The 22,388-nt window shown below is 37.5% G+C and overlaps 1 protein-coding gene across 4 annotated transcripts in view; it reads left to right on the forward strand.

Annotated features, from left to right (window-relative positions):
- LAMA2 (laminin subunit alpha 2) overlaps window positions 1–22,388 on the forward strand; it is a 383,544-nt gene that overhangs the window by 245,497 nt on the left and 115,659 nt on the right. For all 4 annotated transcript variants that reach the window (XM_049800395.1, XM_049800397.1, XM_049800396.1 and 1 more), the window contains exons 21-28: window positions 189–369; window positions 3,758–3,894; window positions 6,376–6,612; window positions 10,075–10,218; window positions 12,599–12,778; window positions 13,555–13,743; window positions 13,836–14,074; window positions 18,841–18,958. In XM_049800395.1, the coding sequence (XP_049656352.1) occupies window positions 189–369; window positions 3,758–3,894; window positions 6,376–6,612; window positions 10,075–10,218; window positions 12,599–12,778; window positions 13,555–13,743; window positions 13,836–14,074; window positions 18,841–18,958 (1,425 nt within the window). The remainder of the gene's footprint in view (window positions 1–188; window positions 370–3,757; window positions 3,895–6,375; window positions 6,613–10,074; window positions 10,219–12,598; window positions 12,779–13,554; window positions 13,744–13,835; window positions 14,075–18,840; window positions 18,959–22,388) is intronic.

The following is a 22,388-nucleotide window of genomic DNA, read 5'->3' on the forward strand; positions in this document are numbered from 1 at the left end:
TTTTCAGCTGTGTAGGGTATTTCTTGCCCTTGGCCCAGTGTTTTACCACTACAGTTCAAGGTGTTAAGAGTAGTATTTCAGTGATGAAGAGTTAAGAACCACCATCGATCTCCCTACACTTTCAGCTTTTCCTCTTTTCTCATGGTAATCGTTCCATGTACTAATTGCTCTTCCTCTCTCTGTGGCAGCCTGAAACATTTGGCTTACAGTCTTCAAGAGGATGTGTTCCCTGCAACTGCAACTCTTTTGGTTCCAAGTCCTTTGACTGCGATGGAGATGGACAGTGTTATTGCCAGCCTGGAGTGACAGGAAAGAAGTGTGACCGCTGTGCTCATGGATTTTACAACTTTGAAGAAGGAGGCTGTACATGTATGTGAATTCTTAGCAGCCAATTGCAGATTTATTTATTTGTTTGTTTGTTTATTTATTACTAAGATTCTAGTTTGGCTGGTTTTGGATTGCCTAACAAATTTTCCTGACAGGTAGCTGTTTTCATAGACAGCCCTGTAAATCAGTCAATTGGCAAGGCTGGTGATTGGCAAGAACAAAAGACCCAAGCAATTCCTGCTGTTTTAAGGTCAGTTTATGGCTAATCTCCCAAGTTTAGAAGGAATGGGAATGTCCTTTTCTCCAAGTACTTTCTGCCAAAAAAGTTTCTATGAAGTTCCTATAATTTGGTTATGGTAAGAGTATCATAGAAGGCTGATTAAGGTCCTTGCCAAAGCACATCAGCTTGAAGGGATATGAATGGGAAAAAAAAATAATCCATTTGCTTCTAGTTTTATCCCAAACCTTTTCACTGTCCTTACATGGTTGGTCCTTTTTTATTAAATTTCTATACAGTAATTTTTAGGGTCTTGCTTGTATACTTTTTGTGTACAACAAGGTCTTCAGATAAAATTCTCGACTTTGTGTAAATACATGAAGAGTATGCTTTTCCAGATGCTGAAACTCTAGCATCAGACATAAATATATCCAGCCACTTCTTTACATTTATGTTTGTCCTTTTGGACATTAGGTCAAACACTGAAATGAATGTTTCCTGTCTTTAAAGCAGTACAGACTGCTACATCGAAAAGAATCTAACCGATAGGTCTCTTCACAAGGAAATATCCACCTTTGCTAATAGAACTGTATTTTTAAAGTCTCATAGACTCATTTAGATGTGATCATACGTGACATAGTTGTCTAGTGTGGCTGGCTGCTGGGATGCCAGAACAGCAATGGCTCTGCAGCATTCTTTACTGATGGCAGAGTGCTATAAAGCCAAGGGTATTGCTGCTATTATTCTTCAGGCATAAACTGTATTCTTTCCAGAAGCAGAAATCACCATGCCCAGTATCCTATACTTCTTCCTTTTCATCCGGAATGGCAGCAGAAGCAGCAAACCTAGCTCTCTGCCTTTTTTTACTCTTTTTTATGGAAGGAGCATCAAGGCCTCAAGACCCACATCTGTGCAGCAAAATTCAATTTCACCTGTAGTGTTGATAAACCTTGAGCCAAGCTGGATTATAGATATATTTGAAAACATTACTCTATGCTATTGTCTCCCATGGGAAAGAAGGGCTCAGAAAACATTTACTGCCTTGAAAAGTGCAAACACTTCGGTACTTTGGAAAAGGGAAAGATTGGTTCACAGGCTCACTGATGAGAGAGCTTGAAATAAACCATAGTCCTAAAGCCCTTAACACGTATATGGAGGGGAAAAACCCACTATAGTTTATCTTCATGATTAGTCTCTTATTCTAACATTTCACAATTTAAAAGCACATCATTATTGTGAAATATTACAAAATGTTCTTAATTTCATACAGTTGGGGAAGGAAAATGAGAGGGTTAACTGCTGTCTTGGCAAATTCAAAATGACAGTTTAAGGAACAGTGTTGAAATGGGAATGTAGTGCAAATCTAAACAATATTTTAAATAGAAATTCATCTGCCTGTGGTCATCAAATATTTTATATAACTGCAGCAGCTAAAGATGTTCAGAAAATTCAGATTTTTAGAAGTTCCAAAGTTAATACAACAGATGGAGAGGAATGCTGTTTTCAAAATTCTGGGTTTTCCCCCCTTACTTTTAGTATGCTTTTCAAGTATTCCTTCAAATGATAAAAAAGGGGAATTAAATTATGAATCACAGAGAAAATTGGAAATTTAATAAAAGTGTATCAAATTGTGCTACGAAGAAAGTGCACAAAAATGAATTCCATAGTGACAGTTAAGTATCAAATAAAATATTGGATCTCTTTTATCTAGCATTTAACCAAAAGGAATATAATTTGTTATTTTTTTTCTTGTGCAATAAAAACCATAAAGCCTAAAAAAAAAAAAGCCCTAAAGCACTATCAGTTAGAGTTGACATTCTAGCAGCAAAGATACAAAAGAGATTTCTATTTCACTATTGCTTGCAACAAATGTGTTATACTTTTTCAATATTCTTTTTTTATGATGGTAAAAGTAAAAATGCAAAAAATATTGGTGTATCACTTTCTTCCTTTCCATGCCTTTGAACCAATTTTGTGTAAGAACTGGAAGCCCACAGAAAAGCCATCACATCCAAAAGCCTCAGTCTCCCAATGAGAGATGTATTCTGAAACATCTTCAAGCCACAATGTGTCAAAAGATTTTGTCACATGCAAAAAGTCTTGTTCCTGGCATGGTGGAGGCAAAACTTACTATCTTCTTTGCATCAGTAACCTTATTTTGAAAGCATTGACATGGAAAAATAAAGGTCACTTCTTATTTGAACTATATATATATATGAGTTCTCTCCTTGCACATCTCTTATTTTCTAGTTCTACTCTGCATTGAAGTGTTTCCTACAGTAAAGATAATGAACATAAATACAGCCCTCGGTAATGAACATTATGTTACACTGCCCTATAAACACTCCAAGGAACAGATTATCACTCAGAGGGTCATAGTTTGCTTAGGATGTTTTTGCTCTCACCTCAGGGGTGATGTTGACGGTGGGTATGAAAATAACTATGCACCACTTCTGCTTCTCCAAGCAATTAGGTGTCTTGTGCCCCATAACTACTTACCACTTACATACCTTGAATCTGCATTTGCCACCAATGAGTTGTTCACTTAATAATTCTTTAAGGATAAAGACCACTTTTGGAACCACTTCCAAAACCAAAGTATTTTTAGTTGAATAAAGTCTGCAAAGAATCCTGGTTTCCTGTGAAGAGGCACATTATTGATGTCCTCCCAAGGCAGAATACACGTAATCCGGAAAAAAAAGGAGTAGAATGGGAAAAAGAAACTGAACCCCCTTTTTTTGTGCTTTAAGAAAAGTCTGTTTACAGCAGCAGAAATTCAAGGACATTGGCTCAGATTGGTAGAAGAGGTTAAATGCACTGCAGGTTCCCTGCATAGAGGGCTCAGAGGCAGTCAGGTGGCTTCTTGCAGGAGACAGCATGGGCCCAGAAACTGTACAGCGATACTCCCACACCTATGTCACGTGAGTGCACTATCTCAGAAATCTCTGTGCTTCTGCAGTTGGTGCCTTTATTTTTCCCATTCTGTCCTCATTGCAGTTACTTCAACCTCAGTTAACCTGTGTTGCATTCGCTTTGGTTTCTCTGTGTTTACCCTACCTTTCCTGCTCTACTGTGTCTGCAGATAACTGAGAGTTCACTGTGCAGTAAAGGTTTTGGTGGAATGATCTTAAAACCCTGTTAGGGTCTGCTCTTGAAGTGTCACATAAAGGGGTAACTCTTCCTCTGCTTTATTTTTTTCTGTCTCCCATGAAGCCTGTGAGTGTTCACGTTTTGGTGATAACTGCGATCCCATCAGTGGCCACTGTATCTGCCCTCCCAATACTGTTGGGGAGATGTGTGACAAATGTGCACCCAACTACTGGGGCCATGACATTGTCAGTGGCTGCAAGGTGAGTGGATCTCTGTTTTCTCTCTGTGTGTTGCCTCTTTCCCATGGGGTAAATACAGGAATTTGTAGCTGGAACACAATTTTAGGTTTGTAAATCATGGTTTGTCTCTGCATTGTGAGTTTTGGTGTCACTGTGGTGTAAGTGCTGGCAATCTGTTACTGAGCACTACAGACCCTCTGTCTCAGGTATGCAGCCTGTAACACCAAACACCCTGTTTATACGGCTGTCATGCTGAGGCAGTGTCCCACTAGAGCCTGGTTTCTTTTATTATAGCTGAGTTTAACATGATCAAGATTACTACAGTATTGTACAATCTATATAGATGTATACTTACAGGTAATTGACAGTGCCTTTGCAGAACAAATTTACTTTGGCCCTAATTGTGATACCACTGGGAATTTGTAATTGAAGCTTGCTTGAGAAGGGTTTCAACTTGTGCTTAAAAGACAGTGAAGAAAGAAGAAAAGAAACAGCAACCTTAGCTGTAAAATGCACTTTCTTCTTATGTTCTTAAAGGGGAAATAAACCTTCTCATTAGCCTTTAAATCATTCTTATTCCAATGTTTGACACAGAGTTAAAAAAAAGTTGGAAGGGAAGAGAAGAAGAAATAGAAAAACAACGGTAGTGTGTCAAAGAGTCCACGAAAGCTGTTGTTAATGTCCTACTCTTAAGGGGAGCAATATTCAGTTGAAGCTGAAAACCAGTGACAGTGAATATTGTGCAAAGTTCAAATGCCTTCTCCTCTCTGATGTTCTCATTGATGATAAGGGACTTATAGTACTGCTGCAATTACTCCAAAGATCTGTGTCTTATCTGAACATGGTCATACACCATTAATGCTCCTTCTTAAAAGGCTGTTTGTCATGTGGCTCAGGCTGCAAACTAATTATCGAGAATGATTTCTTTTTTGTATGTATGGAAAACTCCTCTTGTGAAACCTCTGCTGTGCTGCTGTGATATAGACTCTTGGCTTCTGAAACCATCCTAATGAGGTTGAAGACCTCTGTTTGAGCTCTGGAGTATATTCTCTGATTGTCTTTTATGTGAATGCATTAGTATGACAGTTCCATGGCACCATCTAAATTAATAATGATCTATCAGCCCACATCTCTTTCAGTATGTTGCAGCTAATTTCTGCAAAGTGAGATGTGAATCTCCTGCTCACACTCTTTGTAGTAGATTTTCAGGGCTGTTGTAACTCAGGGGGATAGAGAGCATTGCATAAAACTGCTTGCTCACAAAACAAACATAACATCTGATTGTAATTTAGGTTTTGATATTGCAGTCCAAGCTATTTCAGTGTATGGTGAACAATTTGCTTTCTAAGTTTTATGTTCAAATGTATTTTGTAGAATAAGGTTCTTTCTGTCAATAGGTTTTATTTCTTAGGTTAGGTAGTAGTCTAGCAGTCTAACATTTAACCAGTAGTTAAATAGTTTCTCTGGCATTCAGTCAAGACTGAATTTGAATGTTTCCTGCATATAATCACCTTCTTTATAAATGGTCTTTTCAGATCAGAAGAAAGGTGCTGTAAGTATTGATGTAACGAACAGTTTTGCTTAGAAAATGAATCCACATTTTCCTCCTCCCTTTTTCAGCTTTGTGTCCTTAATTTTAGCAAGTCTATCCATGTCAGTTACTGTGGTAACCTGAACTACTGGCACCGAGTTTGCTTCTGCAAGCTGAACTTCTCCATATGAGATTCTGGTCACACCAGTGATCACAGCAAATGTCCTGTGCTAACTTTGCAGTACAGTCACAGTAATAGCACTGAGGGATTCTTCTGTTCTTTGGAAGCCTGCAGCTTTCCCTGCTACTTACTTCTGTATTCAATATCTGGACCCCCTGGCAAATCACGTATTTCTATCCTTACCTGCCTGTGCAAGTCTCAATCTATGAGCAAGTTTACTTCCCAGTACACCACATGACTAAATCTCTATCCCTTACCGTGTAAATTACTGTCATCTAAGAGTCCTGTTTGTACAAAGAAGATAGCCTGTCTGATGAATGAGTAATAAACATTGAACTAGATTCCACTGAGACCACTGCCCCTGAGCAATTCCAGTTTTAGCAAAGTGGTCTGAAAATGCCCTGCAGAGGATTTACACAGAAAGCACTTTTTAGAGGGCACTTACAGTTTTCAAGTTAATTTTGTCCACAAAGTATCCCAGTGTCCTTGACCTTTTAGATTTATTAGATTTCACTGCCTAACTTATCAGTCATAAGTAATATCTGTTCAAAAAGAAAACATTGTTGTAAATGTATTTAGTGTAATTGCTTGATGCTTGCTGAATAAAGATAAATGCCTAGCCTTATAATTCAGATATGTTACCTTCAGACAGTGGAAATTCACTGCTGCACTTTATTTTATAGATACTTGAAAGAGGTGTGTTGCTTTTTTGTTGGGAGTTAGTTTGTTTTGGGTTTGGTTTTTTTCAAAAGCACAATTGCAATTTTCTCCTTGTTTCTCTCCTTTTTAGCCCTGTGACTGCAGCCTCGTTGGAGCCCTAAGTTCTCAGTGTGACTTAAATACAGGCTGTTGCTTCTGCCGCCCTGAATTCTCTGGGGATAAATGTGCCGAGTGCAGGTTGGGTTACTGGAATTATCCACAGTGTGTTGCTTGTCAGTGCTTCCTGGCAGGGACTGATCCACAGAGCTGTGATACAGAGTTGGCGAAGTGCTCATGCATTGATCATACTGGCCAATGCAGCTGCAAGGTAGGACAGTGAAGGTTGTAAGCTGATTTTATAGCTTCTGAGAAGTTTATTCCAAAATTCATTGATATTTGTACTTGCCTGTTCCAACAATACATGCAGACAAATCTCATTGGTTTTCATGGTGCACTTGCTAACTGCTGTGGGAGGAGCCTAACATAAAGAAAGACTTAAGTGTTTATCAGTTGCTTTTTCACACACTAACAGTTGCCAGGATAGCATCCTCTTAGGCTCTCTTCTCACTTTGTATTTCTTCCTGGTTTTACGCAGCTGTTGCCATTTTAACCCCATTCAATACAATTCTTGTTCAGATATTCGGCAAATTAAAAGCAAACACATCAGTAATAACAGTATGCCACAGTGCTAATTCTTTATAATACATTGACTTAGAGGAAGTCAATACTGATCACTTTATGAGTAGCATTCACTGCAGTAGTATCTGTTCTTCTGAGTAGAATGCATCCAATTCAGGATCACTAAAGCAAAGACTTTTGGCATCACCACCCACAGCATTCTTATTTGGAATTGTTCTTGGAAGAACAGCACACTTAAATGGTTTGAAAATTGGCTGGATTGCTGGGCTTAAAGGGCAATAATTGGTGGTTTGACATGCAGTTGGTAGCTAGCAAGCAGAGTACCCCAGAGCCAATACTTCATCAGTGACACAGATGACAGAATTCACCATCAGCAGATTTGATAATATTGCTGATTTGGAGGAGGTAGAGGTTGACATGCTGAACAGTAGAACTACAGACTAGAGGATCCTTGAAAAGCTTGATGATTGGGAAAATAGAAAGGTCATGAACTGGAGGGGAGTAACCTCACGAATCAGCACAGTTTGGGAGGAAAAAGGTTGAGTGGTAATCCTGCTGAAAAGCACATACGGGCTCTGGGTAATGGCAAACTGAATATAAGCCAACCACATACTCTCATTGTAAGTAAGTCAAACTGCCTACTGAGCTGGGTGTGTTGATCGTACTGGCCAATGTAGCTGCAAAGTAGGACATCATGAAGAGCGTGACCAGCAGAGGAAAATCTTTATCCCCCTCTACTCCGTGCTGGTAAGACTGCACTTGGAAGTGGTGTCCAGTTTTAGGACCTGATTCAAGAGTGTTGTTGAGAAACTGGAGAAGATCCAGAGAAAGGCTACAAAGAGACTTAGAGCAGATGATCTATAAGGATATACTGAGAGAGCTGGACTCTTCTAGTTACAAAAAACAGAGGCTAAGAGAAAATGCAATTGCAGCCTATAGCCACTTCGAAGAGTAGTTGATGGAGTCGAGTCCTTTCTGATAGTAGCAAAAGATGTGACAAAGGACAACAGCTGTAAATGGCAGCTTGGGAATTTTGGGTTGGACATTAAGTAAAAAAAACACTAGGAGGATTATGCAGCACTGGAACAGATTATCCAGAAAGGTTGTGAAATCCTCATTCTTGGAGGTTTTCAAGAATTGGCTAGAAAGAGGCATGGGTAACCTGATCTAGTATTGGTGATAGTCCTGCTTCAAGGAGGAGGTTTTTAGAAGTGACCTCTAGAGATTCCTTCTGTGATTTTTGATTCATTCTTCTTCTTTAGGGACTGTATTGACAGAAAGAGCTAGTAAATGAAAGGATGAATTTAAATGATTGAATTGCCAGCTAATTCTTTTGATAAATGGGCACCAGTAATTTCATTCTGCCTTTAAAGAATAGACTCAATGGAAGAACTGTAGAACAAATTAGATTGGAAGGGACCTATAGAGGTCACCTACTCCAGTGCCTTGTTTGAAAGACACCGCTGAGGCAGTACTTCCAAGGATGGGGATTTCACAACCTCTTTATGCAAACTGCTTGACCATGCTCCCATTTTTCTGGTGTATTTGAACAGAAAACATCATGTTCTATTTCACAAATACTGATTCATTTGATGGTGAGACCGTGAGAAAACTGGAGTGAGTTGATCGCATGGACCATCTGAGTAAAACTCAGCATTATTTGTCCTATGTCATACTCTGAAATGGAAAAATAGAAGTATCTCAATTCTTTCAGCCTCTCCTGATACATGATGTGCTCCAACCCAATCTTGGTGCCCCTTTTCTGGATTAGGTCCAGTATGTCAGTGTCTTTCTTGTAGCTCTTGTAAGCACTAAGCAGAAAGAATGGGGGTTTATGGTGTTTTTAAATAGAAATGTTTCTTTGTTGATTCTTTTAAGGCTGATATAATTACTTCTGTGTTTCTGTGAGTGCAAATTAACAGTATATATTTAGCTGATGATTAATGATAAGAAACTGCAACTGACATGAAACAAAATGCAAAGCAAGTAAAAGTCGCAATTTATGACAGAAAATGGACAAATACTACTGAATTAAGTCAGCAGATTTTTTTTTTTTTCTCCACAATTTAAATCTATGGTTGAATTTAAATCTAGGGTTGGTTAACCTTTTGTGTAACTTTTTTGAAAGAGTTATACATTTAAGAACCTATATTTTTATAAAATGGTAATTGTTCCCATTTAAACCTGCTGGTATAGCTGCAGAAATGAGCTTTCAAAGGCTCAGGAGCCCCTTTGTCAGCCCTGACAAAAAGCAGCAAAATCTAAGCTAAATACAGTGTAGGCACATTTGCTGATATAGTTACATGTGGAAATGAGGGTTAAAAATGGCAAATCCTCAGGGATAATGTTGGTTTCCTGTATCAGCTTTGGAAAGTTGAATTTGTTTTTTAGATTGGCTTCTTCACAGTATTCTCAAGAGGAAAAAAAAAAGGCGGGGGGGGGGGACGACAACCAGTGCTTTCATATTGTTGATTTTTTTTTTTAAATACCTTTGTCTTAGTATGAAAATGGTTTTAAAAGGCTATGCATAAATTATTGTGTATCTGGCCCTATCTGGTATAGCTTTTTACTTGGACTAATTGAAAAATGAAAATAAAAGCATTGACATTACAACAGTGAAACATTTCAGCTTTGTTAATACTGTTCAATGATGTGTAAAACAATCACAAAGAGGGGAAAGCTTTTCTCTACAATATTTCCATTAAAATATGTTTCTCAGCAAGAACATGTACCGTACTTTAAACATTCTAACTTGTAAAAGCTAATTCCTATTAAACAAAAGGCTTGATTAACCCTGGCAATTTCAGAAGGACATATTTTTTTCTTATCTTATCAATCAGTTATTGAGCATGTCATGCCCAAAGTGCCGTTTGATTTTTCTGTGCTTACAACTGTCAGTTTGAAGCCAGCATCCATGGGTCAGAGCTACTCAGTGGATACAAATGCAAATGCCTCAATTACATTAATTGTATATGTTTGCATACGTATGTGATAATAAGCTGGAAAGTTCCTTGAATATTTCCTTACACTTATTATTTCTTTCTGTACCCTGCTATTATAATTACTCTATGATTTTCCTTTTCTTATTACTACCTCAAAACAAAGCTTGACTTTTTTTTTTTTTTTTTTTTTTATGTTCTCTGTCTTCCAGGTTAATGTGGAAGGTGTCCACTGTGACAGGTGCAAATCTGGTACATTTGGTCTCTCTGCCAGAAACCTACTTGGCTGCAGCAGTTGCTATTGCTTTGGCCTGACTACACAGTGCAGTGAGGCAAGGGGGCTGATTCGCATGTGGGTGAGTAGGAAACTGCTGAGCCATGTAATGCGATAATGTTGTTTCCTGCTGGCATCTTTTAGTCAGGTACTGAGAGGTAGCTAGACAATGGCCAAACATTTAAGCAATCATTTTCCTCTCTATACTTCAAGAAGCAGAGAGAGCAGTATGTTCCATTAGACAATCAGAGTCAAGGCATTAAAAGTAAATAAGCAGTTAAGAAAACCAGCGATAAGATAGCTGACGTCAAGCCAAAGTAAAGCTATTAACACCCAGGAAAGGGCAAGCTAGTCATGTGGGGAAATTATACATTGTAATATAATCTCTGGTATATAATACACAGTTTACCAAGGTGTATTCAAGGGTCACAGATGCTCGTTGTCCAGCATAGATTTCCCATGGTTCAATTAATATGTTTATTTTAATTGTTGGTTAAAAAAAGCTTGTTGAAGCTCCATTTAAATCCAAGAATGGGAAGGTATAATCCATCAGAGCAAATAAAGAGCTCTCCACCTTTTTTGTGGAAAAGGGCCTTGAGACCTATGCTGGACTGACAAATAAGGCAGGCTGGATGTCTCCGTTTATTTGTACAATGAGCGCAAAACACACGTTAAGACCACTGCTGTCCATTGCTGTTGTGCCAGCTCCTCAGGTACATTCTGCAGGAGCTATTTCTAATGGAAAATGACTGGTTCAGTGCCCATGTATGGTCAGTCATATCTCTGCTAGAAAGTATGTCAACCATAGAGGGAATGTCCGCCTAATGCAAATCATCCAAAGCCCCTGCCTTGTCATGCACAAGCATCAATTGGTTAAGGATACTTGAGGCTTATCACTTCAAGGTGTGATCTCTTACTAAAGAGTTCATACCTCTCAGTTAAAATAATAGAAATAGCACCCGATCTCTCCTTCATTGTTCAGTCCAATAGTACCTCTTTCCCTTCCCAGTGGATAAAGTGATTTATCAGGACGTGACCCAGTTTTTGTCATTATTTCAGTTTTGCCCATCATATGCTGGTAGGCTGGAGATGAAAGGCTGTAAAAGGCTGACAAGTTATAAAATTTAATCAAGTTCCATGACAGCAACAATTCTGGAAAATTGTGCTTTGACCTTTGTGGCAGCACAAAGCAGAAACGTAGTTTAAACCTCCTGATTATTTTGTGTCTCTTAATTAATTTCCTTTCATATTTATGCTCATATCTAAACAAGTGTACATCCACATCTCATCTAGTTTTTGGTACTCTGATCTACTTCAGAATTGATTCAGAGTTGTAAACTAAGTGAGACTGGGTTCTGCCAGCTGCTGGTGGCTATTTCAGATACTCTCAGGTGCTGCAAATGGCATTAGACATGTTTAAACAAGCAAATTCTGTCTTATATGACAATAAAGCAAGGCTGATCTGAAATTCAAATGCATTGACCACTTTCTTGATGTCTAAAGTAGTAAACAGTAAAATATGATTATGATAAGAACTCAGGAAATCTCACTTAGGGCTGGCAATGTTAGGAATGCTTCCATGTCTGATCAGTCCATAGACGCTGCTGTAAATGGAAATACCAAGATGCTTAAAGTACAGTACAGGGCTTGGTTTGATTCTTGTGAACAGCCTGTTGCTGGGATGACTGTTAGAGGTATGACTCTGCATTTGTTTTCTTTGTTTTCCTCACTCTTTGGGAGAAAGCAATTTTGATACCAGCCCTTCGCATTTGTTCACACACTTCCTGTGATACTTTCATCTTCATGGAATTACTAAGACTCTTACTACAGTTTTTGATCAAAATAATGATTTCTATATAATGCTATTGAGACTCTTTCGACAAGTCTAAGAAAATTACAAGTATCTAAGTGGCATCCTTATATTTTTCATTAAATCTGAATTTAGAGTTACAGAAACGCTGAGCCCTCACTCTTTGCATATTATCCGGAGAACACTTAGCTTGAATATTGTGTAAAAGTACCAGGAGATTAGGCATTGTGTTCCACAGCCCCAGTGATATATAATAAGTGTTGGTGAGAAATATGCTTCTTTTTAAGGTACACTTCTCACAATCTGAACAGAAGAGGGCCGAGACTGAAATAGCACTGTGAAAATCGCTTCAATAAAATTAATGGGATCACTTGCTGATGAAACTATTTTAACAAGTGCTAGTATGTTCTTTGTTAACATGAGGACAAGGTGCAAAAGGCTTGGGGGGGAAGTCATTATTCTCACTGTTTATACCTGAAGTAGTAGTAAGACTGTTTTGTGACAAATTGCTCATGATGTGAAATGAAATTACCTAGAAATAATTTTTTAAAGAGTTAGAATTAATTTAAAGACCTAACACTTCATGGGGGAAAAATAGACTTGATTTTCTTCTCAATTTTTTTTTTTTTTTTTTTTTTTTGAATATGCATAGGTGACCTTGAAGCCAGAGCAAATGATTCTGCCACTGGTGGATGAAAAGCTTCAGCGCAGCACATTTTCAGGGATTGCATTCCAGCCTCCTGAAATAGTAGCAAATATAGAACAGGTGATGCAGGATCTTCGATCAGAACCTGTTTACTGGAGACTTCCAGAGCAGTTTGAGGGACGAAAGGTAAACATAAAATTCCACTGAATTCTGACATAGATTTATATATTTTTATTTTTTTTAATCTTATATTTGTATTTTGGAATGTCTATTTTCCCTTCCAATAAACATGTCATCACACAGTGGAAGGTACTTCAAAAGAAAATAAACGCCATTCCATTATTAAAAATTATTCACTCTGTTATGAAAATTCATAAGTCTCTTCCATAAAAACTATTTTAAAATAGATATTTACAGACAGTAACATGTAATATTTTTCCACAGGATAGATTCTCTCATGAAAGTGTTATTTGAAAAATTAAGCCTCATTAATTTAATATAACTCTCTTGTAACTTTTTGTTTCTCTCCATTTTAAACAAAAAATGCCTGATCTTTATAAGTTACATAGGAGAAAATGATTGAAGTAACCCTCCTTTTGGATATTGTTATGCACCTCTGGGACAATTTGTTTTGCACTTTTGATATTTCTTTGTTTGGCCTGGGAAAGTTTAGATATTATTTCTTTCTCTAAACATGAGCTTAGGGGAGCACCAAGGCACATATAAAGAAATAGATAACATTTTTAGTGTAGTACAATAACAAATTGCTGATGGGTATTTTTGAACACAGCCCTTGTCCCCAGATAGTTCCACAAGCATGTATTGCTATTTTCTACTACATGCACATTCATCAGACTGCACACAGTTGCAGAATGCATCTAGCTCCTACATATGCCCAGGAATTTATTTTTAGCTAGCTGAAAGTGAGATTTCTTTTTGTACTTTGTGTTTTGCTTTGTTAGCTGACCACTTACGGAGGCAAGCTGAAATATGCAATCTACTTTGAAGCACGAGAAGAGACGGGTTTTACTACTTACTACCCGCAAGTCATCATAAGAGGTGGGCCTCCCACCCATACAAGAATTATTGTCCGGCATATGGCTGCTCCTCTGATTGGGCAGCTGACAAGGCACGAGATAGAGATGACAGAGGTAACGTTTCCATCTGCTTTTTTTCCCAGAACTTAAGCACCTGGTTCTTTTTAGTACTGTTAATAATCTGGCTTTGTATTACTGTCTTTCAGCACGAATGGGAATATTATGGTGATGACCAAAGAGTCAGAAACACTGTGCCCTGGGAATATTACCCTGATGACCCAGGTATCAACAGGACGGTATCCCAGGCAGATTTCACCTGGAAACATGACGGAGATGACTCAAGACCAAGTAGAGCTGTATCCCGGGAAGACTTCCTGAATGTGTTGTATGATGTTCATTACATTCTTATTAAGGCTACTCATGGCAATATCATGAGGCAGAGCAGGTAACTATTTCATCCAGTGGTTTAAAATAGTGTAGTAGTCACAGATAACCTGACAGAGCTCCCAGCTAGTCTCAGAAGCATTTTTATTCATAACATAAGCTATAAGCATGTCGTGGTTTCAGCCCGGCCGGTAACAAAGGACCACGCAGCCGCTCGCTCACTCCTCCGCCCCCCTCCGGTGGGATGGGGAGGAGACAAAAGGAAAAAAACCTGGAACCTCGAGGGTTGAGATAAAGGCAGATTACTGGGACAAACTCAAAGAAACTACAACAACAACAACGGTACTAATGAAAAAGTATACAGAAAGAGTGATGCACAGTGCAACTGCTCACCACCCGGGACCCGACGCTCCGCCACTTCCCCCACCGAAAACAGAGACCACCCCCCGGCCCGCTCCCCATTTATATACTGGGCAGGATGTCCCATGGTATGGAATAGCTCCTTGGCTAGTTCAGGTCAGCTGCCCCGGCTATGCCCCCCACCTCCCAGGTTCCTGTAAAAATTAACTCTATCCCAGCTGAACCCAGGACAAAGCAGTTGCTGAGAAGACAGAAGGAGTTAGCATTCAGCATAGCAGAAGGTGCAGGAGAGGGAAATTTTATCCAATAGAAAATTTAAATCACAATAGGCAAAGGAAATCTTTATTTTCAGGATCCTAGAACAGAAAACACGTGTAGGTACATGCATCCTGAAACAAACCAAAAGTATTATCTACTTTATGAAAACATGGTGCTGTAATGAAATATAAATGTTAGTCTATGAAGGAATTTTCTCTTGCAAGTGGGAAAGAAGGTAAGTCAAAGATGAAAGAGTACACCTTTAATTAAATGCTACTTAATCCAATATATTAGGGGCAGATATAGTCAACATTTTCTATTCAGTTTATTCATTAATCAGTTAGATGCTGAAATGAAGGTAATGCTTACTAAATTTGAAGTGGACATCAGACAGCAAGATGAAAGGAATAATACAAAAATCTGCTGGGATCTAAAGGTCAACTATAAGATTTTACACTTTGAAAGGAGTAGTCAATTGAACAAACAATGAACAATGCTGAGTTACCTATTCTTCAAATAGGGTTCCATTGTTTACGATGTATCACCAGGTGACCATGATTCAGTAATAATATTCTTGTGGAGAAATGCTAATATTCTAGCTGCAAGTATAAATAGATACGGCCTGCAAAGTGCAAAAAATTAATCTTTTACTTCCACCCAGCACTAATAAAGCCTGAGCATCAAGTTTTGGATACTGGAGTTCAAGAAAAAATTATTAAAGTGTTCAGAGGATAACAGTGAACGTCATCATAAAAGTGATAGGCTAAAATTATTTCTAGATTTCTAGGTTACAAATAGGTCTATGAGAACATGACCTTTGGAGTTTGAGGGTGAATAGTAGGGGCAGATACTGTGCAACTTTGCAGCATTGTGTGACAGAAAACATAGTCATTGTTGCTGCTACTGTCTCTGTTTAAAATATATCACCTACAGAAAAATATTCATCTACCTTGCAGTGGCTAGATGCTAAATATTAACAACAGATGCCATAAATGTTTTACATTGGTTTCATTTTTTTTTTTTGCATAGCCTATTTAGGATATTGGATTACAAGCACAAGAAATTCTCATGTAAGGAGTTATGAAAGTAACTCCAATGCGACATGGGAAGTTTGAGGACCATATCCACGTTTTGTGTCTGTTTCTCCCTTCTCTTCCCTTTATGCACTACAGATCCTAGTTCAGCTGTGGAAGCAAAAATTGAATACTATCTCAGCAAAAGCATCATGAGCAAAGTTATGAAAACTAACATCCTTTTTCATGATTTTGTTCTGAGATGCATATGACCATTGTGACTGAAGTAGACCCCGCATTGTAATATGCCACCATTTTATCAAGGCTACCTAGTAATGAGGCATGTAACAGAACAGAGGAGGACTTTTCAGTTTCAGGGCAGGTTTGCAAAGTGGCATGTACAGAACCAAAATGTTTTTTACAGCATCACATTTCAGAATGTGACATTTTATATGACAGCAGGACTTAGGAAAGAGTTCATCTGGTCTTTCTGGTAACTCTCCCTCTGAAGTCATAACCTTGCATATAATACTGTATTTGATTTTGGAGGTGGTTATGTTAGAATAGATTTTTATGATCCATCTAGTTGCATAGGTAGCATTCATCACATGGCATCTAAGACTTTAAGTAGAAAATAAACAGCAGGAATACATTATTATTTTTTCAAGTTAGCACCTTGAATGATTTCAGAGGAAGTTTTGCTTAAGACCACAGAATAAATCCCCCAAAATGTTTTTAAAGGTTAGTGGAATATTAGCCTGCGTAAGAATTGAAGGCTTTTATTAAAAATAGGCTGAGACCCTTTAAAGGACAATATTCATGCTCAACTTTAAACATAGGTGTGAATTAAGTGTCTTATAATAAAGTATTTGTTTAAATAGAGTGTGTTGTGCTTTCTAAATAAGGGCCCTGTTCTAAACTGGTAAATCATCTCTTTCTACCTGACTGTGCATAGTAGAAAAGTATAAAGCAAAAGAAATTGTGGATGGAAGGAGGAAAATATTATATATGAAGTCTTTTTAATTTTTTTAAGGTTTTTAATAGTGCTTTAATTTCAGTTGCAGAGTTTAAAAGCTGCAGATAAGTGATAAACTACAGGAAAAGCATATTAAAATAAAGTCAAAGCAGCAGCAGCAGTTGGAAACATAAAAATAGCCTAGTTCTAACGTTAGCGCTGTATTAGCTATATGGTTTAGCAGCAATGTTAATGTTGTTTCTGCTTCAAAGCTGCAGCATTACTAGTGATTTAGAGATTTCTGCTCAGAATCCAAAGCCAAACATTTTTCTCCTATATTGTTCATTTTGTTGCCCTCATTTTCACATTCACTGCTCTAAATTGAAACATTTCTTTTATTAGATTTTGTTTTGCTTTTCAGGCAACTGGGCTGTGATAATAAATTAGTTTGAATTGGAAGTATACTTTCAATTTGACTGTGAATTATTTCAATATCCCTGACACTGATCAGGTAGCAGTTGTTGGACTGCTGCCTATTAGACATGTTCCAAGAATCAACCAAGCCTGACCTTCCTTAAGTAACATTTTCACACAAACAGGTAGCTTTGTGGTCCCAGAGTGTATTATTATGTAAATACAGCTTTCTGACAGTAAATAGGTTTTTTGCAGCTCACAGACTGTTGCCTTAGCCTTTAAGATGATGGGGAGGCAGATTTCATCTTGGTTTTCCATTAAATGTACAGAGATTGCAACACAAGCTTACATTGACATACGAGATCTGAATAGTTTTGCCCTCTTTATTTTCAGTCTTCTGTTTTGACCTGGCTTTATTTGCTTTGAGTTTTTTTGTTCAGTTTCCCTGCTCCACTGAACCAGTTTCTTCAGGTAGTAAGAAGAGAGCACAGGGTTTAGGATATTAGATGATTTGGGGATTTTGCATTGACACAAGATATCAAGAGGTATGGGTCTGATCGCCTAAACTCAATCACAAAACTCTCATCTAATTCAGCAGTAGGCGTTTCCTTTTCCTACAGTCATCCTGACATTGGTGCCTGTATGCCAATGCGCAGAAGAGGAGCGTTGCTCAGTAATCAAGGTTTGGGAACAGAGGAATGGACTATGAGCATGAGGAGATGAGCAGTTCCGTGAGCTCCTCTGCATTAGGCCTATGCACAGACACTTAATGAATAGACTCTAGCAGCATTATCAACATTTATTCAGCTAGTTACTCACACGTTCTTTGACATTTTCTCTTAGGTTGGCATTGTATTTGAAGCTTTAAACTTTACACTCTTCTACCCTTTTTTGTTTCTCAGAGACAGTAAGGGGTTCCAGATCATAGCATTCATTTAAATAAACTAACAAACCCCCAAAATGAAGAAGTAAGCTAAAAGAACAGCATTGTGGTACATTAGGATTAAGCGTATGTCATTAGATATTATGTTTGTTGTCCATGATGTACTCAACCCTACTTGGCAGGTCAGCATGCATGTTGGAAAGACAGGGAGTGGTTGGGAGGCAAGGTTATTATTATTAATGCAATCAAACGAATGTTTGGAAAGTTAAAATGTCAGAAGCTCTACCATAAAGCATATTGCTTTTTGATACTAGCAGATGCTTCTGTAGTAGGATTTCTTGTTTGCTTTAAACTGTTTGTTTCTGTGTCTAAATGGTCCTAAGGAAAGAAAAAAAAAAAAAAGTATCTGGCTACAGATCTTAAAATTCCTGCTAAAAAGGCAAATGTCCAATGTCTTTGGAGTCTGCTCTAGAGCTTGTTACATTGCTTTAGTTGCTGAGGATAGATTTTATTTTAGTTTTTTAAATAGTTGCCTCATTAAAAACTCATTTAGTGAATAGTTTTATTGCCTTACCTCTGAGAGTCATGAACTGCAACTGCATTTAGCATGTGACTTCAATTTCTTAATGAGTCCCTCCAAATGAAGAATCAGCTATGAGCTTTTGTTAATAGTTTGGCTGAAAAGAGATTAAAGAAGAGATAGAATCAAGCAGGAGAGAAAAGTTATACTATTGCCTAGAAATGGAAAATGAGACTGGAGGTCGTTGTAGTTTTGTTGTTTCCTTAGGAGAGGCAATAATATTGCTGTTTGCCTCCTGTAGATCAAGAACCCTACAAACAGCCAAATAAGACCGTTTTCTCCCATGCCAGCTAGACTATGAACTAACTGGGTTTGAGTTAGTGCTTGACTAATCTCATTAGATATGTTTGCTCCTTTTTTTCAGGATTTCTGAGATCTCAATGGAAGTTGCTGAAGGTGGCCCTGTGTCTGAGATGACTCCTCAGGCTTACTTGATTGAGAAATGTGACTGCCCATTGGGTTATTCTGGTTTGTCTTGTGAGGTACAGTAGTAACCTGACTTCCAGTAAAAGTCTTTATACCTTCTTTGATCCATTCATTAGTAAGGTGTGATAAGTAATTAGAGTGTGAATTCATTTCACTAGCAACAGCTCACCCTTAATTACTTATATTCTTTCTTGTTCAGCTATTTCTCTCACAAGAATTTTAAGCACTTTTTTTTGCTTTAGGCAAATATGCCACTGAAACCATGGTGATGACTCAAATACTTAGAATACAGGAAAGTGAGCTTCACTGGGTCAGCATCTCTGAGGCTGAATTGTGTGACTGATGTTGCCTGATCAAGCCTTTTTGGAGAGATAAGGGAATAATACTATTGTAATAGTATTACAGTTTGTAATTACAACAGATTGTGCTATGTTATGGTGAAGTCATAATACACAATACAGTTACGATATATCTTCCAAAAGGCTGAACTATAGGCATCATTTAATCATGATGACAATTCACAGAATCTGGGGAGAAAAACACAGGAAACCTCTATGCCAAATTAAAAAAAAACACCAATTGATTCTATGAATTATTGATAGTTGTCAGTAAACTACAAATTAACATTTGTAATAATGAATAATTAAAAGTTACATACTACTTATTCCTGAAAAGTTAAACATCAGTCAGTTTAATGAAATCCACCAAATAAAGTATAAAACCAAATTCAAAACAAAAGAATTGTAGCACTCTAAACAGAGCCACGGAGAATTTTAAAATTCTGTTCTGTAAAGGCTTTCCAGATTTTTTAGTTTGCCTTGTTTGACATTTAAATTCCCATATAAAGCTGTATGATTGATTGAAATATTTTGTTTTGGAAAAAAAGCTAAACAACATTTCAATTTTGATTTCTTAAATGTTTGTATTATAATGAATAACTCAAATAACAACAAAATTTAAGAAGAGAAGTCATTGCAAAAGCAATACTTGAAATAGTGCATTCTGAACAGTTGGTCAAAAAGGCAGTTCGTAGTTGAGAACCTGTAGATTCCTCACACTGATCTTTCCTCTTGAAAGTCTTCTGGTAGCATGCCTTTGTGGATGAATACTAATAGGATGAAAGTTGTCTGTTTTGCTTTCATTTTACGTGCTTGACTGCCCAAAATAGCACTGCAAATGCATTAAAAATGTAGATGAGAACCATTCTGTAGCATGTCTGTGCTTCATGAAAGAAGCTTTGTGGAAGATGTTTTCAAAGCTTGAGGAAATGTCTACTGTGCACATTCAGTCAGTTTTCTTAATGTTTATATTTTATCCAATTGGATAAGTGAACCTATGAATATACATTGAAAAGGGCCACTGAGTTCTGGCAGATATCCTTCCTCTCCCACAATTATTCTTCCAGTGCTGGTGTAGGACTCACATAAGAAGATCTTGCTCAGTCCATACACAAAAGCTTGCCTCCTATCAAATTTCAGTACCCCTTATATAAGCAATGGAGCTGCTTGTAAAGAGGAGCAGAAATTCTGGAATGTGTTCCAAATAGCATATTTTACTTTATTGTTAGAAGCAGTCAAATCACTGTGTCTTAAAATAAAACAAAATAGATCTGATACTAATGGAAACTTTTGTCCTGAACCACTGAAGTCTGGTAAATTTCTAATTCATTGAACACTGGGAGAAACTGGGAGAAAACTAGTCACTGGTCAACTAAGTGAGCTCGGTGCTCCCTATACATGCAGTTATATTACTTATGTAATTGTTTTCATGCTGAAGATTGCATGTTTCGAAAGTACCAAGTTTTACAGAGAACCAGCTGACTTGTATGCTTTTGTAAAATGGATCTTAAGATAGGTGCCAGAGAAGGCATAATACATTAACTGCTGAATAGAAGTTAATATTTTTGACTGTCTGTGCTCTTGATGGTGAGACTGGCAGTCTTTCTGTGTGCAAAACACCATGTTTTCATTTTTAAGCAGCACTAGCAATTCCAAATGCCTTTATTGCAATTGCTAGGTGGAGGTGGCAGGGAACAGCACAGCGAGTATTCTGCAAATCCCTCAGACATCCTGACTAAAAGTGGAATCTTGTAAAGGGTTCCCCCAAGCTAGCAGTGGGAGAAAATTTGGAGTAAGTAAATGAAGGGAAAGATTCCTTGTTATCTGCAAGAACTCTGCTCCCTTCAGATGTTATACAGGATTGTGTACACAGCAAATGAGGCAACAGGGACAGTGAGTTCGTAGGAAATGTGTGCAAGGAAGTGAATGAAGTAATTTTCTTTGCACACTGCTTTGGTAAGAGCATACACCTGAATGTGTGTAAATACACATATGAGAAATTAACAGGCTCCAGCATTTGCTCAGAAGTAGAGATTTTTTTTTTAAATTACTGTAACAAATTGCATTTTCAAAGGAAAATGTATTATAATGTAATTAGAACTTTATTTTAATTCACACTCACCAGGGGCTGGAATAAATGTCTCAGTTGCAACCTTCATGCTTTGCGCTTAATTGTGCAATCTTCACATGCTCATAACTTGATTTATTTTTAGTGTGCTCAGTGAAGGTTATGGTGTGTTCTGTGAAGGTTTATTTAGTTTTAGCAGGAGAAAAAAGCATCTGATACCTAGGCATTTTTTAAGCAAATGCTAACAGGATATATATAGCTGTTTCATGATTCATGTTGTAATTGCATTGTGAGGACTATGTGCACAGCAGTTTTTACAGAAGTGACATTTATTTATTTATTTATTTATTTTAAATCCAGTAGCAGGCTGAAAAAGCATTCGTAAGAGTTTCCCTAATGGCTACTTTTGAAAAACTTCCAAACTAGTAATGAAAAATGTAGTCTGCTTCATCTTTTGTCTGTGTCCTGTTTCATCTCAGAAATGCTTAGATCAAAATAGATGAGAAGGGTGTCAGTAGCATATCAGAAAAAACAGGGATGAGGATGTACCATATATTTATACTCTGATCCTAAAGTCACTCAGAACTTGTAAAGCTGTGCTTTGTACCATATTTGGACAAGGACTCTTGTGGGGATGGAGAGGGAGGAGCAAATTAGGAAATTGTAGTAAGAAACAAAATTACTTTCATTTGAGATTATTTATCTAAATTGGAATTCTTCACAAACCATGAAAAAGCAGATAGACTGTTTCTATGCTTCAGGGAACTTAATGTAGTCTAAGTCAAAATAAAAGAGGAAAAGCAGAAGTGAGTTAGATTACTTTCTTTGTGATTCTAAAGAAAATAATTGTGTTTATGCTTTTCCCATAACTTAGACTCCTGGAGGTTTTGGCAATGATTATAAAACTGTCAGAGTGGTGTCATATGAATAGAATGTAGCATGTCAGTCAGCTAGTGCTTGACTGAAGAATCCTGCTTTTGATCATGAAAAGTTACTTAGTCCAGATTCTCTTTTGTTTTATTTTGCATCCATTTTATTACTGTGTGGAAAGTGTACCATTCCCCTTCTTTCCAAAAAAAG

This window comes from Accipiter gentilis, chromosome 5 (assembly GCF_929443795.1).
Source record: "Accipiter gentilis chromosome 5, bAccGen1.1, whole genome shotgun sequence".
Lineage (NCBI taxonomy): Eukaryota > Metazoa > Chordata > Aves > Accipitriformes > Accipitridae > Astur > Astur gentilis.